General features: G+C 42.8%; 3 protein-coding genes across 3 annotated transcripts; all 3 read left to right on the top strand.

The window, feature by feature from the left end:
- Window positions 1–1,182: 1,182 nt before the first annotated feature.
- Window positions 1,183–3,300, top strand: LOC139922915 (apelin receptor B-like). Its single transcript, XM_078287806.1, has one exon. The coding sequence runs from the start codon at window positions 1,243–1,245 to the stop codon at window positions 2,320–2,322; it is 1,080 nt and encodes a 359-aa protein (XP_078143932.1). The 5' UTR covers window positions 1,183–1,242; the 3' UTR covers window positions 2,323–3,300.
- Window positions 3,301–8,535: 5,235 nt separating this feature from the next.
- On the top strand, window positions 8,536–11,564 carry nfkbil1 (nuclear factor of kappa light polypeptide gene enhancer in B-cells inhibitor-like 1). Its single transcript, XM_071913569.2, has 4 exons — window positions 8,536–8,900; window positions 9,283–9,395; window positions 9,732–9,843; window positions 9,924–11,564. The coding sequence occupies exons 1-4, from the start codon at window positions 8,627–8,629 to the stop codon at window positions 10,511–10,513; spliced, it is 1,089 nt and encodes a 362-aa protein (XP_071769670.2). The 5' UTR covers window positions 8,536–8,626; the 3' UTR covers window positions 10,514–11,564.
- Window positions 11,565–14,765: 3,201 nt separating this feature from the next.
- atp6v0a2a (ATPase H+ transporting V0 subunit a2a) lies at window positions 14,766–22,720 on the top strand. The gene is made up of 20 exons (XM_071913578.2): window positions 14,766–14,876; window positions 15,411–15,489; window positions 15,762–15,859; window positions 16,522–16,659; window positions 17,035–17,132; window positions 17,228–17,354; window positions 17,676–17,758; window positions 17,873–17,966; window positions 18,082–18,294; window positions 18,387–18,537; window positions 18,970–19,109; window positions 19,207–19,364; window positions 19,452–19,542; window positions 19,639–19,757; window positions 20,130–20,340; window positions 20,447–20,566; window positions 20,659–20,775; window positions 21,425–21,542; window positions 21,665–21,836; window positions 21,983–22,720. The coding sequence occupies exons 1-20, from the start codon at window positions 14,766–14,768 to the stop codon at window positions 22,083–22,085; spliced, it is 2,541 nt and encodes an 846-aa protein (XP_071769679.2). The 3' UTR covers window positions 22,086–22,720.
- The last annotated feature ends 908 nt before the right edge of the window (window positions 22,721–23,628 follow it).

Here is a 23,628-nt window from a genome sequence, read left to right as displayed (position 1 = left end):
TTTTATTGTCTAACTGGTTTGTATTTATTACCATTTTATTGTGTATTGTGCACTGTAAAACTGTTTTGAAGGGTGTTGTATATGCACTGATACCCAAGCATATGATGATGATTATGATAGCAGTAGTATTAGTATTAGTAGTGTTATTATTAGTATTAGTATTCTTGTTGCATTGACACATTATTAATACAGAGTATTTTTTTTATTATTTTTTTTATTTATTTGTCTCTTTGGGTTTTATTGTATGTAAAGCACTTTGTAAAAGTTTTATAAAGGTGCGAAACAAATAAAGTTATTATTATTACGTCATTATTAACACAAAATCTCGACTGACCTTTACTGAAATTTTACCTTATAAAATTGTCTTTCAAAAATTGTGATGGAATGCAAATTCCAATTTAATATCTTAAGCCAAGGCTGCAAGACATTTCTCTAGGCATTTTTTCTTAGTGTTGCAAGGTTTGGTATCACTCTATTTCCTATACTTTCTAGTAAAGGTTTAGGCTTTGTATATCTACCCTGCAGTTCATTTGAGCTCAAGATGTCTTTATTTTGTGGTTTTATACATGTTTGAGCATGTACAGCCAAGAAGAAACCGACATTGAAATGGAAATAGTGTTGCCTATTCAAATTTCAGCAGAGTGCTCCAGTGCCAGAACGACTCTGAATTGACATTATAATTGTCTACTTCATGAAGCATGACATGCCCAGGCTTGACTCATGGGCTGCTGTCCAAACATGTTTAATTAACTTTTATTCTTTGAAATAATAAGTTTTCTGTATGGCAGGGGAGAAAAAAAATAAAAGCATTGTTACTAAAAGTATTGTTACTATGGACACTGAGTTTCATTTTGCCTTAAGTAATCATTTGCAACATGACTTATGACCAACATGACCAAATAATTATGCGGCTTTACATGTACACATTACTGTTGGTATTTCAACTCATTTGAACTTGTCACCTAGGCCTGTTATAAAATGTTCTTGACCCTGCATTAGACAATCTGGCACATATCAAATGAATGGGGAGAGTGGTGGGCGTGTGCAGTGCAGAGAGGAGGAGGGGAGAGGGAGGGGGGGGGGCGGGGGGGAAGTCCTGGGAGGGCACAAGGGGCTGGGAGGTATATAAAGGGCGACAGTTTTCACATGTAGCAACAGACTTCAGAGTGCTCTCATCTACTGTGGAGCTATCTGTACCAAACTTTTTGCTTCTTCACACAAGGGATACTCAGAGAGAAGAGAATGGAGATGGAGCTGCCGAGTGAAAGCCCGTATGACTACTACGACTACGAGGAGACAGAAAACTCCACCATGTGTGACTATTCTGAGTGGGAGCCTTCGTACTCCGTCATTCCAGTGCTCTACATGCTTATTTTCATCCTCGGCCTCTCTGGAAACGGGGTGGTCATCTTCACTGTGTGGCGAGCCCAGGGCAAGCGGCGGGCCGCTGATGTCTACATAGGCAACCTGGCGTTAGCTGACCTGACGTTTGTGGTCACTCTGCCTCTGTGGGCGGTCTACACGGCATTGGGCTACCACTGGCCCTTTGGAGTCGCCCTCTGCAAGATCAGCAGCTACGTGGTCCTGCTCAACATGTACGCCAGCGTCTTCTGCCTCACCTGCATGAGTTTCGACCGCTACCTGGCCATTGTCCACTCTTTGTCCAGCAACCAGCTGCGCACCCGCGGCCACATGCGGGCCTCGCTGACAGCTATCTGGCTGCTGTCTGGTCTGCTGGCCGCCCCCACTCTCATCTTCCGCACCACCAAACATGACTTAACCAGCAACCGCACCTCCTGTGCCATGGACTTCAGCCTGGTGGTGACGGATAAGGAGCAGGAGAACCTGTGGGTCGCCGGTCTCAGCATCTCCTCCTCGGCCCTGGGCTTTCTTCTGCCCTTCCTGGCCATGATGGTGTGTTACGGCTTCATCGGCTGCACGGTCACCCGCCACTTCAACAGTCTGCGCAAGGAGGACCAACGCAAGCGGAGGCTGCTGAAGATCATCACCACTCTGGTGGTGGTGTTCGCTGCCTGTTGGGTGCCCTTCCATGTGCTGAAGAGCGCTGATGCCCTCTCGTACCTGAACCTGGCTCCTGCCACCTGCGCCTTCCTGCGGTTCCTCCTGCTAGCTCACCCCTACGCCACCTGCCTGGCCTACGTCAACAGCTGCCTCAACCCGTTCCTTTACGCCTTCTTTGACCTGCGCTTTCGATCCCAGTGCCTGTGCCTGCTCAACCTGAAGAAGTCCTTGCATGCCAGCCCGGCCAGCTCCCTGTCCTCTCAGAAGACAGAGGCGCAGTCTCTGGCCACAAAGGTGTGACAGAGGCATGCTGGGGGACAGGTGATCAGTGACCCTGTTTTGTCTTCACCTGAACAATGCAGGTAAATCGAAGCATTTAGCAGTGGATGATCACAGGTCAGTCTTCAGGGGGGTCACCTCTGCTTCCCTCTGACTCTGTGGACTAGGTGTGTAAGCACAGCGAGTCCCGTCTGCTCTGTGCGACTGAAGAAACCAGTCAGGCTGGTGGTGTTTATGTCTGACCACAGCCAACCTCACTTTCAGTGACTGGGACGTTTGGAGCAAAACTGAACTGAACTTAACACAAGGGACCAAGCTGCAGGAAAATGCAAAGCAGACATTTTTGGAAGGAGTGGAATGTATGTTAAATGGACCACGTGCCCATATGTTTCTCTTGGTCTCCTGTAGACTTTATGTAAAGTCTGGAGCTTTGAACTCTGAAGCCCTGTCATCCAATCATGGTGAAGTGTATTGCTCATGCATTTGCCCCATGCTGTTCTTGTTTTCATTCGTAAGCACTTGAGGTGCGATATCTAATAGACTACCCGTTGTCCAACTCAATCTGTATTATCTGCACCACAGCCAACAGTGTTATGTGTGTGTGAGTGTGTGTGTGTGTGTGTGTGTGCGTAGGGAGGGGGTGTGAGTCAGTAAGAGGTGTTGGAGTCTGATAAGAGTGTTGTAAGGAGAGACGGGGACATGGTGGAAGGGGGTGGGAGTCCCAGACAGACAGACAGATGGCAGCTGACAAATGTTTTCAGGCGGGTAGAGGGCCCAATTAAAAGGTGACTGCTTTGACAGTCTGCCAGTGCGTGTGTGTGTGTGTGTGTGTGTGTCTGTGTTTGCATGCGTGTGTGTGTGTGTGTGTGTGTGTGTGTGAAGGAATGAGTATGTATGTGTTTGTGTGAGTGTAAGAATGACAATGAATTTGTTACTGACAAATGTGTGTAAACATATTGTGAATACGCATTATTTTGAGTTCATGTCTATGATTTGTAATAAAAAGGTGCTTTGAACCAAAAGGATTCTCACTCTGTCTCAGTCTGTGACTCGTGATTGTACGGAAGAGGATTAGGGCCACATGTGAAAAATGTATTTGAGTTCTGAGAATAAAGTCAGAATTCTGAGAATAAACTCAGAATTCTGAGAATGTCAGAATTTTGACTTTATTCTCAGAATTCTGAGAATAAACTCAGAATTCTGAGAATGTCAGAATTCTGACTTTATTCTCAGAATTCTGAGAATAAACTCAGAATCCTGAGAATGTCAGAATTCTGACTTTATTCTCAGAATTCTGAGAATTCTGACTTTAAACTCAGAATTCTGACTTTATTCTCAGAATTCTGACTTTAATCAAATACATTTTTCACGTGGCCCTAATCCTCTTCCGTACAATTGCTTGTTAAGTCTTGTTGGAATGTATTTACTCCTATTCAGTGAATGTGCTTCTTCCTGTTAGTACATTGCTGAGGGGAGGCAGTCTCCCTCCCATTGTGTTTCACGGGGCCAAAATCAAAGCACATGTCTGCAGGAAATGCATGTTCGACTTCTATTTCCCTCCTCCAGTGCATTTGTTTCTTGGTCTCTTACAGTTCCCTCACACACATGTTCAGTAAGTACAAAGGTTTCTAAATTGGACATTTTGCCTTCAAGACTCACCCTAAACTTGTTTTGTGTTAAATGAATACCAATTTTCCAAATGCATCTATGCATCTAATGTGTCTTTTAATTCCCAAGTTATCACCACAGATAGTCTATCATGATCTCTGAAGGCGTACTGTTCTCTGTGGCCAGTTTAAGCCACTAAGTATTGTCAAAAGTCTTTTGCAAACAAATACCATACGTAGAGCAGGTTGTTGACCTTTAAGTTAGACTCCAATGATTAACTAATTTGGCTGTAATGAGCTTTTTACGGGACATAATCAGCAACAGCAGGGAGACAGAAGGACTGGACTCCTAATCCTGGGTTACTCATTTCTCGTGGGAGTATTTGTTCCTGTTATCACCATGGAATAATGGGAGATGATGGCTTAGTCTAAATCAGTTACAATTACACTATGCTGCGTGTGACTTTAGGGATAACTGTGACCTTTCTGTCTCATTATTTCAGTGTTCTGAAAGTCAACAAAGCTGAACACCTCCGAGGTGGAAAGCCTCGTCCCTGTCTCTAATCTTGGACAGGTGATGTCCTCTACAGTTGAAACTCCTTGTCATGGAGCGTTAAGGAATCCAACAGCTGCAGGCACATTCACTCTGCCTCCTTCATCACCGAGTCTCAGCCCCATAATCTCATCAGGGTCAAGACACAAACACAGACATGTAAACAAAATCTTTGTAAAACAGATCTCTGAATTTAGCCTGAAAATGTAGTATTAGTTTATTTAACAGACTGGGAGTTTCACAAAATCCAATTCCTTTCTGTATCTGTAGGTGACTTCACTTAAAATCATAGTCTTTCTGAAAGTACATTTAAAACTTTAAAGCTGTAGACAACAACAGTACATGAAACAAACAGTGTGGCACAATTGATGCACTTTCACACAAAGTATTATACACAACAAAATGGTTTCATTAGTGAAACAGCATACAGTACATTTGAAAATACTGTGCAGTGGTACTTCAACTAACCCAACTATTCTCACAAGACGACTTGTGGACTTTTCACCTTCTCCTCCACCTGTCAGCGCCAAAGTCAAAGAACATTGTGAAAGATAATCTGGATAGATTATGTTCATGGGTTTTCAAGTTTTATGAAGGTAATGTGATCATGTTACAGGGATTTCATGGTATGAACCTTGAGTGTGCCAAGGAGAATTATTTAAAGCTAAGAAAGAAAGCGTCAGTGTTTATGAGAGAAATGTGATTTACCCCCTTTGACCCACTGGGCTGCTTGTTTGTCTGAGATGACGGTTGAAAAATGATTACGCAAATGTTTTCATTCCTCTGTAATAACAGAGTGTGAAAATTAAGCGTGTCTATAGTCAGAAGCAGCCTGGCCAAGGGGAATCCCCAGGGTAGAAACTGTCTCATTTTTCTTGTCTAAGAAATGACAAACAAAACAGTTATCCAGACAGATCACTGCTGCAGTCAGACTCTAAAAGGAACATTGTGTTGTGTGTTGATTATTTTGATCATGAGATGCACATGTTCTTACACTGTGTTGGTAATTTGCATCTTTAACCACCTCCACTACAAGAAGGCAACAGTCGTTTCATCTGGGCAAAGAGAAGCATCAACATTGCCTGAAAACACTGATGGGAAAAAGGTCAGTTTCATAAAACAATAACAGGAAACAAACTCATGCTACTAATTCATCATCAGCAGTATCTTGTTGACACTGCAACAGAACAGCTATATAAGCTATAAACACATAATGCAATACACAACAACTGCAAAAAGGTCATTATCTGATAGAAGTTTTTTACAAATGACTTCAAACGACATAAATCTGTTTCACTTTGAAGAAAATTCAGCACAAGAGAAATAGCATGCTTAGTGGTCAATGTCACCTTCTAAGAAATCCTTACTTAGCTGTCCTATATGAAGAAACGAAATGAAGAAACCTGTTCAGACTGGACAGAGACGGATACCAAAGCCAAAGAAAACCTCTCTGGCTCTCTCTGATCCTCCACAAGTGTTTTGTAAACACAGCACAATGTGGACTGCGTAAAGGTTACTTTCTTTGCTAGATTGGATGTTTGTTCACAGGACGATGCCTATCAATAGGAATAAAAGGCAAAGGCGAATAGGCGTTGACAGAGGTTTCGGTAGGTGTGGAGCCCACTTTGACTCCTTCATCAGCATATCAATGGGTGACGAATAGCACTTGCCATTGTTTTGTTTTAAAAAAAGGCCTGTGGCAAGGCCGATGTGAGAAGCGCATGTCCAGCTGTCATAAATCAGAACCCGATAAACCAGGTCATGCAGAAAATAGACAGAGGAAGTGTGTTCACGTTTCACCTCTGGCTGAACAATGGGGGCGGCGCGGCGCGGCCAGCAGACCGGACCTGGAGCCTGGCCTGAGCGTGCCGCGGTAGGATGGCCCAATGACCCCTGGAATGTCTTGGAGGACCCTCGGCTTCCTGCTGCCAGTCTTGAACTCTCCTCCTCCCCGCGGCATCCCGGGAGGACGGCGGACCTCATGGACAGGATAGAGTCAGCAGGCCAGGCAGGAAAGGCAAGGGGCGGGCGGGCGAGGTAGGGGTTCCTGTCCGGGGATATCCTGTCTTTCAGAAGCATCTTTCTGCTTCGGCCCCCCCCCCCCCCTGCAAGAGCTGCATGCTCCACCTGACCCCTTGGGAGACGAGGGTGCTCGTTTGAGTCGCTCTCTTGTGTTGGGTGTGTAGCAAAATACTTCCCCATGTGACGTGAAACATAATGCTTTCTGAGAGTGTGTGACAAAGAAGAGTTATACTATGATGAGTAAGAGAACCTACAGAAACTCAGAGTTAGCAGTGGACATGTGACACAAACACCTGAGGTGACGAATCTGACCTCTCTCTCTCTCTCTGTCTCTCTCTCTCTCTCTCTCTCACTCTCTCTCTCTCTCTCTCTCTCTCTCTCTCTCTTTGAAATGGCAGACATTTCAAAGGCATTCACACAAGAGGGGTATCGTTAGTGGGGACACGTCGTTTCCGACAGCAGCAGGAGTGGAAGTGCCCGTGCTCTGGGTGACTCCGGATCTTCGGTTATGCGAGTCTCAGAGCGGATCACAAAGTGTCCCTTCATTCCCTGCTCTATCCTCTCCATTGTGCGCCCTAAACAGGACACCCTTCCCTCCCTCGGGCTCATCACAGGCCTAAATGGACGCCCTGTCATCAGCCCCAGGACTGAGCCAGTTCAGAGGCTCAGCTGCACTTGTTTGAGCATCACAGGTAAAGATAGCTGCATACACGAGCAGACATGCAAGCGAGCGATCAAGCGAGTACAAGATCCAGGGCAGCAGTGGCAGATCTTTCATTCATTCAATTAATAACTGAGGTGCAGATCACAAATGAAATTTTGAAGGCCTAAACTGTAGCCACAGGCTAACAACAGATTAAACTGCACTGGGTAATTTAAGGCTTAGCAGATTTGGGGGAATTTTGTTAGTGACACACACACACACACACACACACACACACATACACACACCAAATACCAAATTGCTTTGCAACTGTGCTTTGTTATTGCAGTCATAGATATTGCAGCTCCCTGTAACAACAATCTGCTGCCTGCCACACCTCTCTCCCTCCTCTCTCTCTCTCTCTCTCTCTCTCTCTCTCTCTCTCTCTCTCTCTCTCTCTCTCTCTCTCATTGAAATTCAAATGAGCTTTATTGGCATTAAATACTTCAGTATCTGTTGCCAAAGCAAAACAGTGACATTCAATAAAAGCAGCAACAAGAACAGAACAATAGAAACATGTCTCTCTGTCTGTTTTAAGCAACTGGTAAGAGCAAGACTCAAACTGGACTTTGAATATTATTTGGCACAAAGGGACTTGGATGATTTTGCGAGGTTCTGTGCTTATAAGGGAGCTTATCTTTACAGATGCTTTGCTGTAATTTATTTTATTTATTTATGTTAGTGGGTTTTGTTTTGTGGATAGCGGTGCAAAAGTGTCAACATGGACCAATTGAAAATTGTAACCACACCTTTTTAATTGCACAGTTGAGGCTTGCTACTCAAACTGTCTGCACGTCCACACACACACACACACACACACACACACACACACACACACACACACACACACACACACAGATGATCCCTTTACATTACCTCTTCCTGACAGGTGGCATGTTGAAAAGACTTCCAGGGCAAAGAAACCCACAGAGAAGAGGAAGGCATTATGAATACTGAGCAATTAGCCACGTAAAAGATGGCACTGGAAGTCTAAAAGTATGAAAAACACCACTGTGGTGCCAAACTGTTCACTCTCCCAGTTCATGTAAGCAGGAATTGTATTAGATGAAAAGAAGAACTGTTTGTTTGCTCGTCAGATTCAGAAAAGTAGGGAATAAAAGCTACACATCACAGCCTCCTGTCTATCTGCTGTGCGTTGTTGAAACGTATTGCATAGTGTCAATACGAGTGACATAAAACACAACTTTACTTTTCCAATGCCTGCTTTACCAAGATAATGCCAATACTGACACCTAGCGACAACACCGGAACGATACTTCCCGGAACGTTTGTGAGCCGTTACTGGCGGAACTATAAACCAACAGGACAGGATACGAGTGTTCGCCGAATTTCTTGTTATGTCACGGTTAGCGTACAAAAAACAAACAAAACAAAGCTCGTTAGCGTCATAGTCAGGTGTATTTGTAGCCGACAGACAGTATGGTGTCTCACAAACAGAAGCGAGTGTGGAAGTACGTGGAGGAGGGCAGTTTGTTGAAGTTGAAGTCGTATTTGCGGAAACACTCGGACCTGGACGTCAACTTCTCCCAGGGCAGGAAGCAGAGGAGCCCGCTGCACCTGGCCTGCTCGCTGGGCGACGACGCTGTCCTGCGGCTGCTGCTCAAACACGGAGCCGACACTCTTCAGCAGGACCGTAAAGGGGACACACCGCTACACATCGCGGCCAACAGGGCGCTGAAACACGGCAGAAGAGGTGAGGAGACTGAGGGATGCTAGGGAAGGGAAACAGGGTGTTGTTAAATGATTCTCAATCTGCTTTTGTTTTACCATTAACCCTTTACTAGTTAGAGCATTAGAAGACATACCAGTAACGTTACTGACTATTTAATATTCACATAGGTATACAAATAACAGAGAACAAGAAAAACCCCAGAACGGGTCTAGCCCGGTAAAAAGCACCTTTTTTTTTTTTTTTACTTGTGTATTACTCAGTAATTATCAGTCATTCTAATGCTATATCTAATTATTACATCACACATTTTACTTGGATATGACTTAGTTATTTCCAGTTATTACTAGGTAATTAATGGCCTCCAATTTATTCCATTTTACCTTTTGTTTTTTTTACACATCAGCATATGATGACCTGGTTGTGCCTCTCAGAAAGAGCTGCCCAGAAGCTATGAATGCACACAACAAAGCTGGAGTTACACCTGAGGACCTGCTGAAGTGGATGAAAGATACGGAGGTAGCCTGTATGAATTTGGATGATAATGTGTATGTGATTTACCATGTTGTGTGCTTTAATCATCACTCCTATTTTTCTCTGAGTCATTGCTCTCTATCATGTCATTGTCATTACTTTGCTTCCACGTTTTATCAGTGTGCAAATAAAATAAAGCAGGCTAGACTCAATTTTCATTTGAGAATAGGTCCGAGGAAATACACATACAGTGCGTGTTTTAGTTAGGCATACTATTCCATGTGATACTGATAGTTATAAACAGAACAAATTTTCTATTATGGTGGTTCATCATTGGTGTCAGACTCACATTTACATGTCATTTCTTTGTGTCCCTTAAAGCCTGCAGCGAACATGAGCAACCCACCTGCAGCCGACCCAGAGAAAGAGTGGATGGAGAAGCTCTTTGGGGAATGCGAGGATGAATTCTGTGACACCTTTGGAGTATATGATGGTAAAGTTCAAACTCACTTTTTAATACTGAGTTTTACTTTGACCAAATCCACTGGTAATATTGCCGTCTCTGTGTTACAGCTGATGATTTCCTTCCGGTTGATGACGACGAGCAAGACTTCGGGGACTGGGCTGACCGTATCAGAAAAGAATATTTTGATAAGAAGAATGCTGAAAGTCAAAGACTGGCAGCATCGTCTTCTGGATGGAAGAGGAGGAAGAGTAAGCAAGAGAGAGAACAGGAAGAGCAAAGCCACAAGGAGCTGCATGAGAGGCTGCAGAGGGAACACGCAGAGTATCTGGCTCGTGCGGCGCGTAAAGAGGAAGAGACTCGCAAGGGCAAGAAGCGTCACTATGATGAGAGATGTGCAGCTACGTTCCAAAGCAGCTCGTCAGCAGCCGCCACAAAGCTGAGTTACGGTGACATTCCCTGGCCGGCCCCACGGGGCACGGTGCAGGAAATGGTGGATGTGATGCTGCACGGTGTTGACCGGAAGGACGTGCCAGTGTTTCGGAAAGTGGTCCGGCAGCAGCAAGCGCTGTGGCACCCAGATAAGTTTGCCCAGCGATGTGAGGCCCGGCTGGAGGAGAAGGACAGGCAGAGGATTCTGGATACTGTCACTGCTCTCTCACAGGAGCTCAACAGACTGGCTCAGAGTCTCAGGACATAACACTCAAAAAGATGTGTGACAGAGACATACAGGCAGTGGAAGGCTGATGGACATATGTTACAGTAAATATGGGAGAATTGTAAATGTACACAATTATCTGTAAAAGTGTACATTTACAAACTCTGGTAAATGTGTACATATTCAGTTCAATTTTTGCTGCACACGTTGCTCAGGAAGGCAGGAAATGTTTGCATTTTCCAAGACAAGTCTGCTACATTTGTATCGCCTGTATCAGTGAACACTAGGCAGTCAGCATCCTAATCTGATTCAAGTTCTCATGAAAAGATGATCAGTTGCAGAACTAAAGCAGTGCCATTATGGGTGGGCGGGGTACTACAGCTACTACACAAGGTACTACAGCTACCTTGTGAAATTTGTAGGCTTCTAGCCCACTGGTAATGTACACATTTGTAAATGAAACAAAATCTGTACATTTCCCATTCTTGTACTTTGACAGTAACATATTTCCATTACTACTAAAACTATTTATGGTAATTTTCTCTACTGTGAGTGGGTTTATTTATTTCTTAGTTGTGTCACAGAAGACGTAAGATGTTCAAGGGAGCAAAGAATAAATGTACAGGGGGTGGCCGAATGAAAAAAACACCAAATATATGATGATTAAATACCCAATAAGGAGTAGGACAGAACAGCTTTGTTCTCCTTGCATTGCTGTTATATAAATCCTGAACTCTGTGTAGTGGGACAGCGGACTCCTCTTAAAGAAGGAAAGCCTCCAGGCCTTTGAAGGATGAAGGAGGTGGAAATCTGCTTTGCTCTCTGTTGCCGCATTCAATTCATATCAGATGTACAGTAAATATGAGCTGCCAACTGGGAAAAAACTTTCACGACAGCCTCGTAGTGGTACTTACAAGTAGGATATGTGGGCTCTGATGTCTCCCACTTGGAGTCACAAATTGCAGAAGTGTGTCGACACAGGTGGCAAACACTGCAGTGAATCCACCAATGTCAGCAGTCTAAGATAAAAAATACCATAGGCTATTCACAGTAATACAATCAGCTCCACTCATGAGAATTGAGTAATGTCTGCTGCAGTTGTTTTATGGTGAATTTTAAATTCATAAATAAAAATCGGTGAGCTTTTACTTGCGGCCATCTCTCTGCTGATGCAGTTTGTTCATGTTTGCATATTGTCATATACATTTGCCATATAAATGAAACCAATATATTACCACCTATATTATCACAATTATCATTATGATTATTTAATAATATATTTCATGAACTATTCTGAGGGAATGAAATGAGAGACTTATTTTGAATCTTGAAGGAAGACAAAGCGGAATAAGATTTTCCACTGTTATGTACGAGCAATGGGATAGTTAATAGCTAATGAATCTACTGACCAAAGATGAAATCTTCGATTCTGGCTGCATGATAAAGCATGTCTTTTGAGGGGTGAGACTAGAGACTTTTATTTTTAAAGCGACAGGGAGAAAGGAAGTTCAGAGTTGTTAATGTTGACCACTGGACGATGTTAACTAGTGTGATTTTCCACGATTATTGGCAAGGGAACAAACAAAATCAATGTTGATTAGGTGCATGAATTTTTAATATAAAACCTCCTTGTGCATGAGACTCTGAAAGCTGATGTGTTACCATGGCAACAGCATCATTTGGATGAAGATTCCAGTGACAGTTGTGATGAACGTTCTAACTTTCTGAGTCTCATGTAGCCTAAACAAATAAAAAAAGCTCTTATTGTATGGACGCCATGTTAGATGTGCCGAAGGAAATTACCATGATACACTAGGAAGAGTCCTAGTCCTCCTAGTCCTAGTCCTAAAGTTCTGTGATAGCACCACTATCCACTTCAAAGAACCACTGAACCAGAACTATTCTGTGTGTAGGGCTACTTTTTCAGTTCAGTTTCATGTCTTTATTGGAAGTTGGGGATATGCAGGTTTATGCTGGTTTTTCGTTTAGATTTTGACAGATCATTGACAAAATGTATTCTATAATGGAAAAAACAAAACAAAAATTAAAAAAAACAACAACAACTGACAGACTGGTAAAATCGTGAGTAAGAGATTGTCCTTTATTATTATTATTATTATTATTAAGTATTATTATTAATAATAATGATAATAATCATGATAATAATGTTATTATTATCATTAGTAGTAGTAGGCCTATTGTTATTATTTTTGCGTGTGATGGTATTATCCACTTTTATTAAATAAAGCCGCGGTTTCCCAAAGGCATCGTAGCTTTATAAAATAATCTTTGTCCATTGGCTTTATCGGGAAACGGTCGTCTTAGTGTTGATTATACGCGTTTGAAATACCCAGTACCCAATACCCAACACACCTTCACCTCCTTGGAATAGGCCTATATGAAAAGCTAAATTGCAAAGAAACTCTAATTGAAGACCCCTATATATTACACTATCTACATCGTTTTATGATTTATTTTTACTTCGTCTCTTTTAATTAAACCCATAACATTATTTTATTGTGTGTTACTTTATTGTGCTCGGTCTTTTGAACCAGATTATAGGCCTACAATGAACACAAATATGCTTTCGTGTTTGTAAATTGCTCAATTAAAAGAATGTCCATTGAACAACATCATCCCCATCTGAATTTGGATCTGAGTGCACTGATGATATTAGTGCTTGCCTGGATTCGTTGCACATGTAGACAGACTCCGGGAAGATGCCCGTAAGATTGTCCAGGTATTTATTGCTTATGAATATTTTATTTGAAAACTGCTGAATTGTATCCGAATCAGTCACCTCCCCAAATCCAGGCTTTCACACAAAGAAAGGGCAGATGGTCGACCCGGTTTCAATGATGGAACAGAGCAAATAAGAGGATGCGCTGGTTGCCAGTTTTGACATTCACCCCCTTTTTAGGTTTCGCATTCTTTCTCAAGATCATAATTTGAAAAGGACATTAGAACAGGCTATTGGGCTATTGTATCCAATCCAAAGGTAAAAATATATTGAGGGTTTCATTCCAAAATTAGATATCCACCATATGAAAAAATGACTGACGGCACAAAATCAAAACAAATGATAGAAGGCTACTTTTTAAAGGTTGACTGAAGTCCTTCGATGACAAAATGATAACACTTTTACAGACTGTGTGCTCTTTATTTTAGAGATAGGCTATTGAATGATGACTTTCTGATCTTCCAAAATAGATATATGGCATTTTGAAATATAACTGTTTGTAATTTCGTGTATGTTCTGGGCTAGTATTAGGCCTACATCAATCACTTCCCTCATATCCAGCCTTTCTCAATATATCTGCCTAAATAGGCCTTTTGTGTGAGATGTAGGCTACTAATGATCAGAGTCATATTACTGTAACATTAGTAACACACATACATTATTGTGCGCTGTGAAATATTCAGTGTATTGAACAAATTACAACAAATTATTGATGTTGATGTTGATCATATGGCAGGGTGTGAAACATCCCCAGGTCAAATGACGACAAACAGGGCAAATCCGTTTCTGTTAAATTATGTCAGTGTACATTAATGGCTACATTAATGTGACTTCCTCGCGCTATTAGCTATAGCCCACACCTTACCGTCAAATAAAACCTCTTGTGAGCTTATTGCAACACCTTTCCTTTTCCAAACCAAGACGCTGCTTATTTCAGAGGCTGTGGGAATATCTGGCAACCCAAAGACGCAATCTGTGTCAATTGCCGGGCGACGTAATGCGAATAAAGGCCGTAGCCTATTTCTGACTATCGCTTTTTTAACGTGCGAGGGTATCTTTAGCTCCGTTTGTCTTGTAGCCTATATGGCGGGTGGATGATAAATCGTTTAGTTTGACTGTTGCTCAGTTTGGACCGACCGGCGTTGCGTTGCTACCGTCTTTTTGCAACACAGTGACAGGTGTTCAAGGTAGCCTGGTCTACAGGATGACGCCTTTCGTGGAGATCGCTCGATGCAATAGGTGCAATAGGGAGGTTTCGGTCTTTGTTTTCATATCTATGCAATAGACATCAAACGCCTTTTGAGGGAGCACGCGCTACCTTTACACGGCGCGACATCTAGACCAACAATGGCATAATTTCCTTTCTGAAAATCGTCATTATTAATGGACAATAATTAATCCTCGGCGAACGTTAATTGGTTAAGGGGTTTAGAGCCACAGACTCGGTAAAGTGTGATGTCGTAGGTTGTTATTTGCAGTGAACCGCTCGTTGTCCAGGCAGAGTAAAGCCAAATTATAAGGCCGGAAAGTGGAGGAGATTTGGTGGCAGATAAGATGGTGTTCCGAAGTGAGGAGATGTGCTTGGCGCAATTGTTTCTGCAGTCCGGGTCGGAATATGACTGCATTAGTGAGCTCGGAGAGATGGGACTGGTCGAGTTCCGAGATGTAAGTAGGCTACGGAATGATAACCGACGATGCACAAAACACATTTTCCATTTATTCTCTACTTAACGACCCGTTTTAAAGTCTCTGTGTTTTGTGTTTTCCAAGCAATAGATAGAATAAATGTGTGGTAGCCTACATACTCTGACCCTCTCTCTCTCCTCTCGCTCTCTTTCTCTCTCTGTGTGTGTGTGTGTGTGTGTGTGTGTGTGGTTGTGGTGCGAGTCATTGAGTGAGTGGGTGAGAGAGACAGAGAGACAGAGAAGACAACAAAGAATTGGGCCTAAATATTCCAATACACTCCATATGGGGATGAATTGGGTGAAATGTAGAGCCAAAACACTGAGTGAAGCTAGTTTGCAGAGCAGAACAAAATTCCCTATTTGTTTTCATACCAGAAGACTACAACATTCACTTTTTCAACAGTGTTATTGGTCTTATTTAAAGCATGACATCACATTTTATAACCTTAGGGCACATGCAGTGACCGGTGCCGTTATCTGCAGCCACCTGACCGTAATGCTCCTCTGGTTTCAGCTCAACCCAAGTGTCAGCTCATTCCAGCGGCGCTTCGTCAGCGAAATCAAGAGATGTGAGGAGATGGAGAGAATTCTGGGTAAGACAGCACAGCAGCTGGGGACGCATCACGTGGGTGTACACCTGGACAAAATGTCATCTGGACCGCGGACAGCTGATGGGCTGATTCAGTTCTGCAAAAAGCCCAGAGAACTAGATGTTGTTAATTTGGCTATAAGTAAAACAGTTTGGCATCTGTGAGATACTGAGTTCACTAGAGATCACTAGTGGGAACATTGTAGCTTTAACTTGCTCTGATGTTTCATTATTCAGTTATCGTAATAGGAGGTTTGCTACTTTTTCTGTGGACAGGATACCTTTTGAGAGAGATCCAAAAGGCCAATATAGCCGTTCCAGAAGAAGATGAAAGTCCAGTCGCCCCTCCACCCAAACAAGTCCTTGAGATCATGGTAAGTTTGCTGCGTGTTGTGTCATTGTGTTTTATACAACAGTTAGTTCCGGTCGGATAATTTGATTGGACAGGAGGCATTCCGTGAGTGCTGATAGACAGTATAACAGCACTGGGACATCTTACTATATGTATCACTCTGCTTTACAAAACAATTTATGTGTTGCTTGGCAACACTTGGTAGTGGAATCCTGAGGGAACTGTTTTTGTTGGCGGAGACGAATAAAAGGCAAAAATCATAATCTGTTGTCTCAAATTACTTGATAATTAGCTTTGTTTAATGGAACTGTTGTATAAAAGCAATGTCACACTCGAGGTTGTGCTGTTATACTGTGTATCGGCACGGCTGTAATTATCTTTGGCACTCGTCCTGTGGCCTCATGCCTACGACCGAATCAAATCCTCTGTGATATTTAGTATAACAGCACTCCCTCTCATGTGATATTGCTTAATTGTGATTGATGATTTCTCATGTAATTTATCTATGAATACGTTTTAAGCACTGTCTAGCATCAGTGGTGATAATATGAGGTTTATGAGGCCACATTGTGCTATCGGTTAACAATGTGCGGTGTTGAATTTTAGCAGCTCAAGTGACCCTGAGCAGGTTATCCAGCTGGAGAATGAAGAGTTAAGCTGGTGGTGAATCTGTGTGATGTTCAGGAGCAGCTGCAGAGGCTGGAGATGGAGCTCAGCGAGGTGGCCAGGAACAAAGAGAAGCTGCAGAGGAACCTGTTGGAGCTCACAGAGTACACACACATGTTGAAGATCACACGGACCTTCATACACAGCCGCTCAAGAGTGAGTGTGTTTATTCAGCCACTGTGTGACTCATGTATCCTACACACCAACCGTCTGTCGTACGCTCCCGTTTTCCAGTCCCCCCAACATCCTGTTTTCCTGTCACTCTGTGATTTGTTTCCTAGGGTGACAGAGGTAGAAGTGCAATGCAGGAATTACAAGCAGCACCTGACTCATACAGACTGCCGTTTTAAAAAAGGGATACAGGGAAGGCAACAATGATGTTTATTCCAGACAAGCGTTCGAGAAAATAAACATCGCATTCCAAAGTGGAAATGGCACAGTGGGTTTGCGGATATTAAAAGCACAGCACAGCAAAGCAGAAACGGTTAATGCAAGCTCTCATGAATAAAACGTGTTCCTTTATACATTTAGCACGAGGCTCTTGGCCCCCAGTATGAAGAATTCCCCACTATGGAGACAGACTCTGTGACAGGATGCACCAGTATGCAAAGACTCGGAGCCAAGCTGGGGTGAGCTTTAATATGTATCATTCAGTTACACAACAAGATGTCGTCAACATGATTAAGGTTTAGATCCTAAAGCTGAACTCTGTCCCGGGCCGCAGGTTTGTGTCAGGTCTTATCCAGCGGGTGAAGGTGGAGGCCTTTGAGCGCATGCTGTGGAGAGTGTGTAAGGGCTACACCATCCTCAGCTACGCAGAAGTGGATGAGAGCCTGGCCGATCTGGACACTGTGAGCTGAATTTACATTCTTTATGATGGAGATGAGAGAAATCTGTGTGGTATCCATTCTGCCTTGTAAAGTCAAACTTTTTGTAAAGTCGAACTACTTTTTTGTGTTTTAGAAGAAAAATGCCACAACCATATCAGTAAAAATGATATCCCTAAATGCTATTAAATGATATATAGTCTGTCCCCTTTTGTGCCAACAAAAGATGATTACTGGGACAGGGGATACATTTTAATGTCATTTTTTACTCATTTACTCTTTGGCTTTGCATGGCAGCGTGGTAAGATATAATAATAATAACATGCCTAATCTGTGTTATTTCAGGGTGAGATCAACAAAAGTGTTGTGTTTCTCATCTCATTCTGGGGTGACCAGATTGGACAGAAAGTTCAAAAGATCTGTGATTGGTAAGTTTTCCATCATCATACGCCGACTTAATCTGAGCACAGTTTGTTGTTATCATATCTTAACCTGCCTGGTGTAACTCTGTCATCATATTCGTCTGCTTTGGTGTCTCTCAGTTACCACTGCCATCTTTATCCGCACCCTGAGAATGATGAGGAGAGAGCGGATGTGATGGACAGCCTAAGGACACGCATCCAAGACCTTAACAATGTAGGACTGATAAATCTCTTGCCAGGGCCTAAATACAGTTAGTCCAGACAGGAATAACATGTAACTGTAACATTCAAACACTTGCATAGTTTATAATGAAGTGTCTCCCCTCCAGGTGCTGCACCGCACTGAGGACTACCTGAGGCAGGTTCTGCAGAAGGCCTCCGAGTCGGCCTTCACCTGGGTTGTGCAGGTGAAAAAGATGAAGGCTATCTACCATATCCTCAACCTCTGCAGCTTCGACGTCACCAACAAGTGTCTAATTGCGGAGGTGTGGTGTCCTGTCAGTGACCTGGCCAACCTGCGGGGGGCGCTGGAAGAGGGCTCGGTGAGTGAGAAGTCTGTAGAATATGAACCAGGTGTGTAAAGTTAGTACCAGTTTTATAATCATCCTTTATGTTTTTGTTTCCGTTTTATCAGAGAAAAGGTGACGCCACCGTACCGTCCTTCGTAAACCGCATCCCAAGTAACGACACTCCGCCCACCCTGTTAAGAACCAACAAGTTCACGTGTGGGTTTCAGAGCATTGTGGAGGCTTACGGGGTCGGAGACTACCGGGAGGCGAGTCCAGGTGAGAACAGATACGCTGATGAGGCTATCTGCTCTATATCTTGTCTTGTTTTTGGGGGTTCCCTCTTTGATTTGGCCTGCCCAAGGTTTCTTCTGGGTTTTTTTTCCCTAACAAGGTTTTCTTGGAGGTTTTTCCTTGTATGCTTCGAGGGTCTAAAGCTGGGTAGATTAGGCTATGTCGAATAGGTAGGCTGTTCTGTCTTGATAAAATCTGCTCTTGTGTGTCTTGTGCTTTTCCTGATGCTTGTCCTGTATCATTCTGTTCTATGGTTGATTGTTGATCAGTTAGATCTAGTTAGGCCCATTCTCTGTAAAGTCCTTTGAGACTGATGTGATAAAGGGCTGTATAGATAAACAAACTTGAAACTTTGTTGAGCGCAGGTTTGGAGCAGTTCAGAAGCAAGTGTGTTCAACATGTTTCTCTCTTTGACAGCTCCCTACACCATCATCACATTCCCCTTTCTGTTCGCCGTGATGTTCGGTGACCTTGGGCACGGGGCGGTAATGACGTTCTTCGCCCTGTGGATGGTGCTGACAGAGAAGAAGCAGAGGAAGAAACGGTCCAGTAACGAGGCAGGAACTGCTTTCCCCTCTCATCTGTAATGTGGTGTTTTGTTGTTGTTTTTAATTTCTTTCTCACTGACAGCTATCGTGTTTCTGTTGCCCTCAGATCTGGATGATGTTCTTCGAGGGGCGCTACATCATCCTAATGATGGGGCTTTTCTCTGTGTACACTGGGCTGATCTACAACGACTGTTTCTCCAAGTCCATCAACATATTTGGCTCTGGCTGGAGTGTCCGGGCTATGTTCATAAATCAGCAGTGGACGTGAGTCATCAATACAAACGCTGAGTCTTAATGGGCTTTATGTGCTTCAGTTTTTTTCTAATTGATACCTACATGTTTACGTTGCAGAAATGAAACCCTCCAAACAAACGCTTTGCTCACGTTAGACCCTAATATCAGTGGTGTGTTCAGTGGACCCTACCCATTTGGCATCGATCCTGTGAGTAACTCAGATGATACTGCACCTCACAATACAGTCTTACTGACTCTTTTTGTCATATAATCTTCACTGAGATGCTTTCTAATCTTCTGACAGATATGGAACATGGCAGTGAATCGCCTGTCCTTCCTGAACTCTTACAAGATGAAGATGTCTGTCATTATTGGTGTCATACACATGAGCTTTGGAGTGGTGCTCAGTGTCTTCAACCACCTGTGAGTGACTAGAGCCCGAAGTCCCTGGCAGTGTCATTATGTCACCCTTGTTAAAAAAAACCATGAAACAGCACAAAACTAAACCGAACTAAAAGTAATGGGAGTTCATTTCATGGGGACTTTAATGTTTGCTCAGCATGGGCATCCATCAGTGTCAATCTGTTTGGTATATTTGGAAATCAACATGAGTAGCCAACCAAAATTGAAGTTTTTTGATGGTACTTGTATCAGTATTACTGTGATTTTAAAATAACACTGTTTATTTATTCTGTAGCATACTCTCTCCCCACAGTTGTTTAGGTTAGTGTTGAGAGGCTCCAGTCATTATAATCACCACCTTCTTTCTTCCCACACCTTGTTCTCTCCCTTCAGGCACTTCCGACAGAAATTTAATGTCTATCTGCTATTTCTCCCTGAGCTGCTCTTCCTGCTCTGTCTCTTTGGCTACCTGGTCTGCATGATTCTCTACAAGTGGGTGGCGTTCAGTGCGCGCGACTCTTGCCTGGCCCCCAGCATCCTCATCCACTTCATCAACATGTTCCTCATGCAGGGAGCCGATGTCACTCCTCTCTACCCAGGACAGGTATGTCTTAATGACATCGTCTGAAATATTATCTGTTTATCAGCTCTGCACTTGTTTGACCTTTGTGTGTGTGTGCATGTGTGTGTGTGTTATCTTGATTCCACAGACTGGGCTACAGATCTTCCTAGTTGTGGTAGCCATGCTGTCAGTTCCTGTGCTGCTGTTAGGAAAACCTCTTTACCTCTATTGGCTGTACCGCGGAGGCAAAGGCCTGCGCAGACGCAGAGTGAGTGTGATGTAATATCTGAGCATGTTTTCTGCTTGAGCAGTCATTGATACATTGTTCGATACTTAATTAACGCTGTCGTCTCACCTCAGGGTTATGAGAGGGTGAGGCGTGTAAGTGAGGACGACAACTCCACAGCGCCGCCGTATGAAGACGATGAAGAGGAGGGACTTGATGAAATGACCAGCAGAGACGCAATTCCCAAAGAGGTGTCCTCTCTTTAGATGTCAAATATTGCATTTAAAGCTGCAATATGCAACTATTTTCACCTTAAAATAACAAGAAATTAGAATATATGTTACATTACCTCTGTCTGTGACCCAGTGTATACATGCCTAAATCCCACCATTTGCCTGAAATAGGCTTTTAAATTTGGGATGTTTTGGGGTGTGTATACCCTTTGCTGTGGATGTGTGTTGTAGGCACGGCCAGCGGTGAGCTGGGTTGTGGCGGTCAAGGTGAGGTAAGCAGCCACAGCGAAATCATAGCTACAGCAACAATGGCACAAAGCAGACAAGACCAATGTCAAAAGTTAAAAACATAAGTGCAAATTTCATGTGTTTCCCATCCGCTTCTTCTGATGCCGGTTCCTTCAGCCTCGGGCTAGATGCCATTTTAAAGTAGATGGCTTTTGAAGATGAGTGAGAAGTGTTGGAGTGTAAACCTGCCTGGCTGAGGAGGAGGAGGGCGGGACTAGCCAGCCTCAAGGTGGAAAGTTGCATATTGTAGCTTTAAGTGTGATCACTACCTAAACTTAATGCTGTATTAAAACAGAAAAGCCATTCTGATGTGCCTGATTTTTAATCACCGATCAATATCAATTAAGCGGGGTATGTTATGTATTATTTTGTCTTGCAGTTTGACTTTGCGGATGTGCTCCTGCACCAGGCCATCCATACCATAGAGTACTGCTTGGGCTGCATTTCCAATACTGCCTCCTACCTGCGTCTCTGGGCCCTCAGCTTGGCTCATGCCCGTAAGTGCAGTCTGTTTCTACTACCTTCTATTTTGTATTTCATGAATGTGTGTGTGTGTGTGTTTGTGCACGTGCATGCATTATATGTGTTCCAATGCGTATTGTGTTTTTATTCTTTTTAGAGCTGTCAGAGGTGTTGTGGGGCATGGTGATGCGCCTCGGTCTGAGGATCACCACCAGACTAGGAGTGGTGGTTCTGGTTCCTGTGTTCGGCCTCTTCGCCATGCTCACCGTGTCCATCCTGCTGGTCATGGAGGGCCTATCCGCCTTCCTCCATGCTCTCCGCCTCCACTGGTGAGTCACAGCTGCACCTATGAACTATTCTTCACTTACTTTTATTACTATTTTAATGTCTTCAATCTCCTAATCGCACTCACCTTGTTAATCGTTTATTCTGCCATCATTAGAGTGCCGTTGCTTACATGAACACTCCATTTCAGGGTCGAGTTCCAGAACAAATTCTACCATGGGACAGGCGTCAAGTTTGTCCCCTTCGACTTCTCACTTCTGCCCTCCATTTTTGAACAAGATGGCTTGCTGTAACAAAAGGGACTCTGATATATCGGATGTGGGAGTGCTGAGCAGACTTTGTCTGTGAAGGATGCTGGAAGTTGGAACAATTCACACTGTGATAACGACAACAAACCTTCAAGACAACGGATTGAAACTCACTGTTGTAGCAACGTTTTTCACCATGACAATTTTTAAAATAATATCGGCTGCACTGACTGCCTTACCACCATATCCAGCAAACCTCTGAATACGCAGGGGTTCAAAATTCTTAATCTGTTACCGATTTAATTTTGTAGGTGAGATATTGCTAAACACTACTTGTCACGCCAATTGGGTGAATTTAAATATTTTATTCGCATTGTGCTGTGTAAAATAGTTTTGTATTATTTACTACATGGTATTTAAGATGAACAGTTATCCAGTGCAATGTAAAGTGCAAAAATGTTACAACAACACGTACCGAAGATCATATCAAGCATCCTGATGTAGTGCCATACAGATTTGTTTCTGATGACGATAAGGGGGATGTCTTTGGGGCTGTGCAGTTTTTCAAACAGCTCATCCATGTGATGAAGGCAGAGCTGTAGGCAAACATCTCAAAGGTAAATTGTGTTTTTCTTTTATTGAAGAAAGAAAGACTATAAAAAGACATTACAACCTTTTTGTGAGGCATATTGTCACAAAGCACTTTGCAGAAATGATTGTACGATAAAAATGTAGTTTTCACGAATGACTGTGATGATGCCAAAAGAAAATAATCAGCTGTTAACTGTTTACTTATTTACTTATTGATGCATATTTAAACATAGCCTCCCCTGTAATGGATAGAAAAAAGTCAAATGCTCCAGAAAAAGTCAAGAAGCCTTAGGCCTTTGTTCAATGATACTGCTTATCGCATTTGTTGATGATAATTGATTATGGTATTTATTTAAATTATTGTCTGTATGAGAATCTAATCTTATTTTACCATTTTAATGTGTTGAATAAGGTTGCAAGAAATGTGAGCAAATAAAGCATTAATGCTCAATAAGATGGTTTGGTGTTGGTTGGTCTTGGTGGTTTTAATGTGTTTTAATGTAATTTTTGAAGTTTAAAACTTTGGGCACTTTGTATAATGCCACCATCAGGAAAATTGGTTACATATTACAGCATTTTTGAAGGCAAAATTTTGGAGAGGAATTTTGGAATGCAAACTGGAATGTATCATAAGATGTTGAGGTAAAAACCCTGCTTCATGGGATAGGAATATCAAGATATTCCTCCCAACTAACTGGAAGTCAATGAGAGAGTATCACATTGAGACAAATATCTTTTTCTGCGTTTGTTTGATTTAGGCAAAACAGCATAAAGTTTAAGGTCTTGGTGTTAGATCCAGACATGTCTTTAAATTCGGAAAAAGCAATTTAGTTTAGCAGGTGGTGCTGTTCCATGTTAAGACTAAAATGGGGAGGGATCCTGAATCCTTACACTGTATATCTTGCTGCAGAATGGGGCGGAGTCAGACATTATGTTTAATCTCAAACATTTGACCATTCCAAAAATAGAAATCTCCTGTTGACATTCTGAAGTGTAA

This window comes from Centroberyx gerrardi, chromosome 2 (genome assembly GCF_048128805.1).
Source record: "Centroberyx gerrardi isolate f3 chromosome 2, fCenGer3.hap1.cur.20231027, whole genome shotgun sequence".
In the NCBI taxonomy this organism is placed as follows: domain Eukaryota; kingdom Metazoa; phylum Chordata; class Actinopteri; order Beryciformes; family Berycidae; genus Centroberyx; species Centroberyx gerrardi.
The sequence above is the reverse complement of the archived record's forward strand: the minus strand, read 5'-3'. Positions and strand labels throughout refer to the sequence as shown.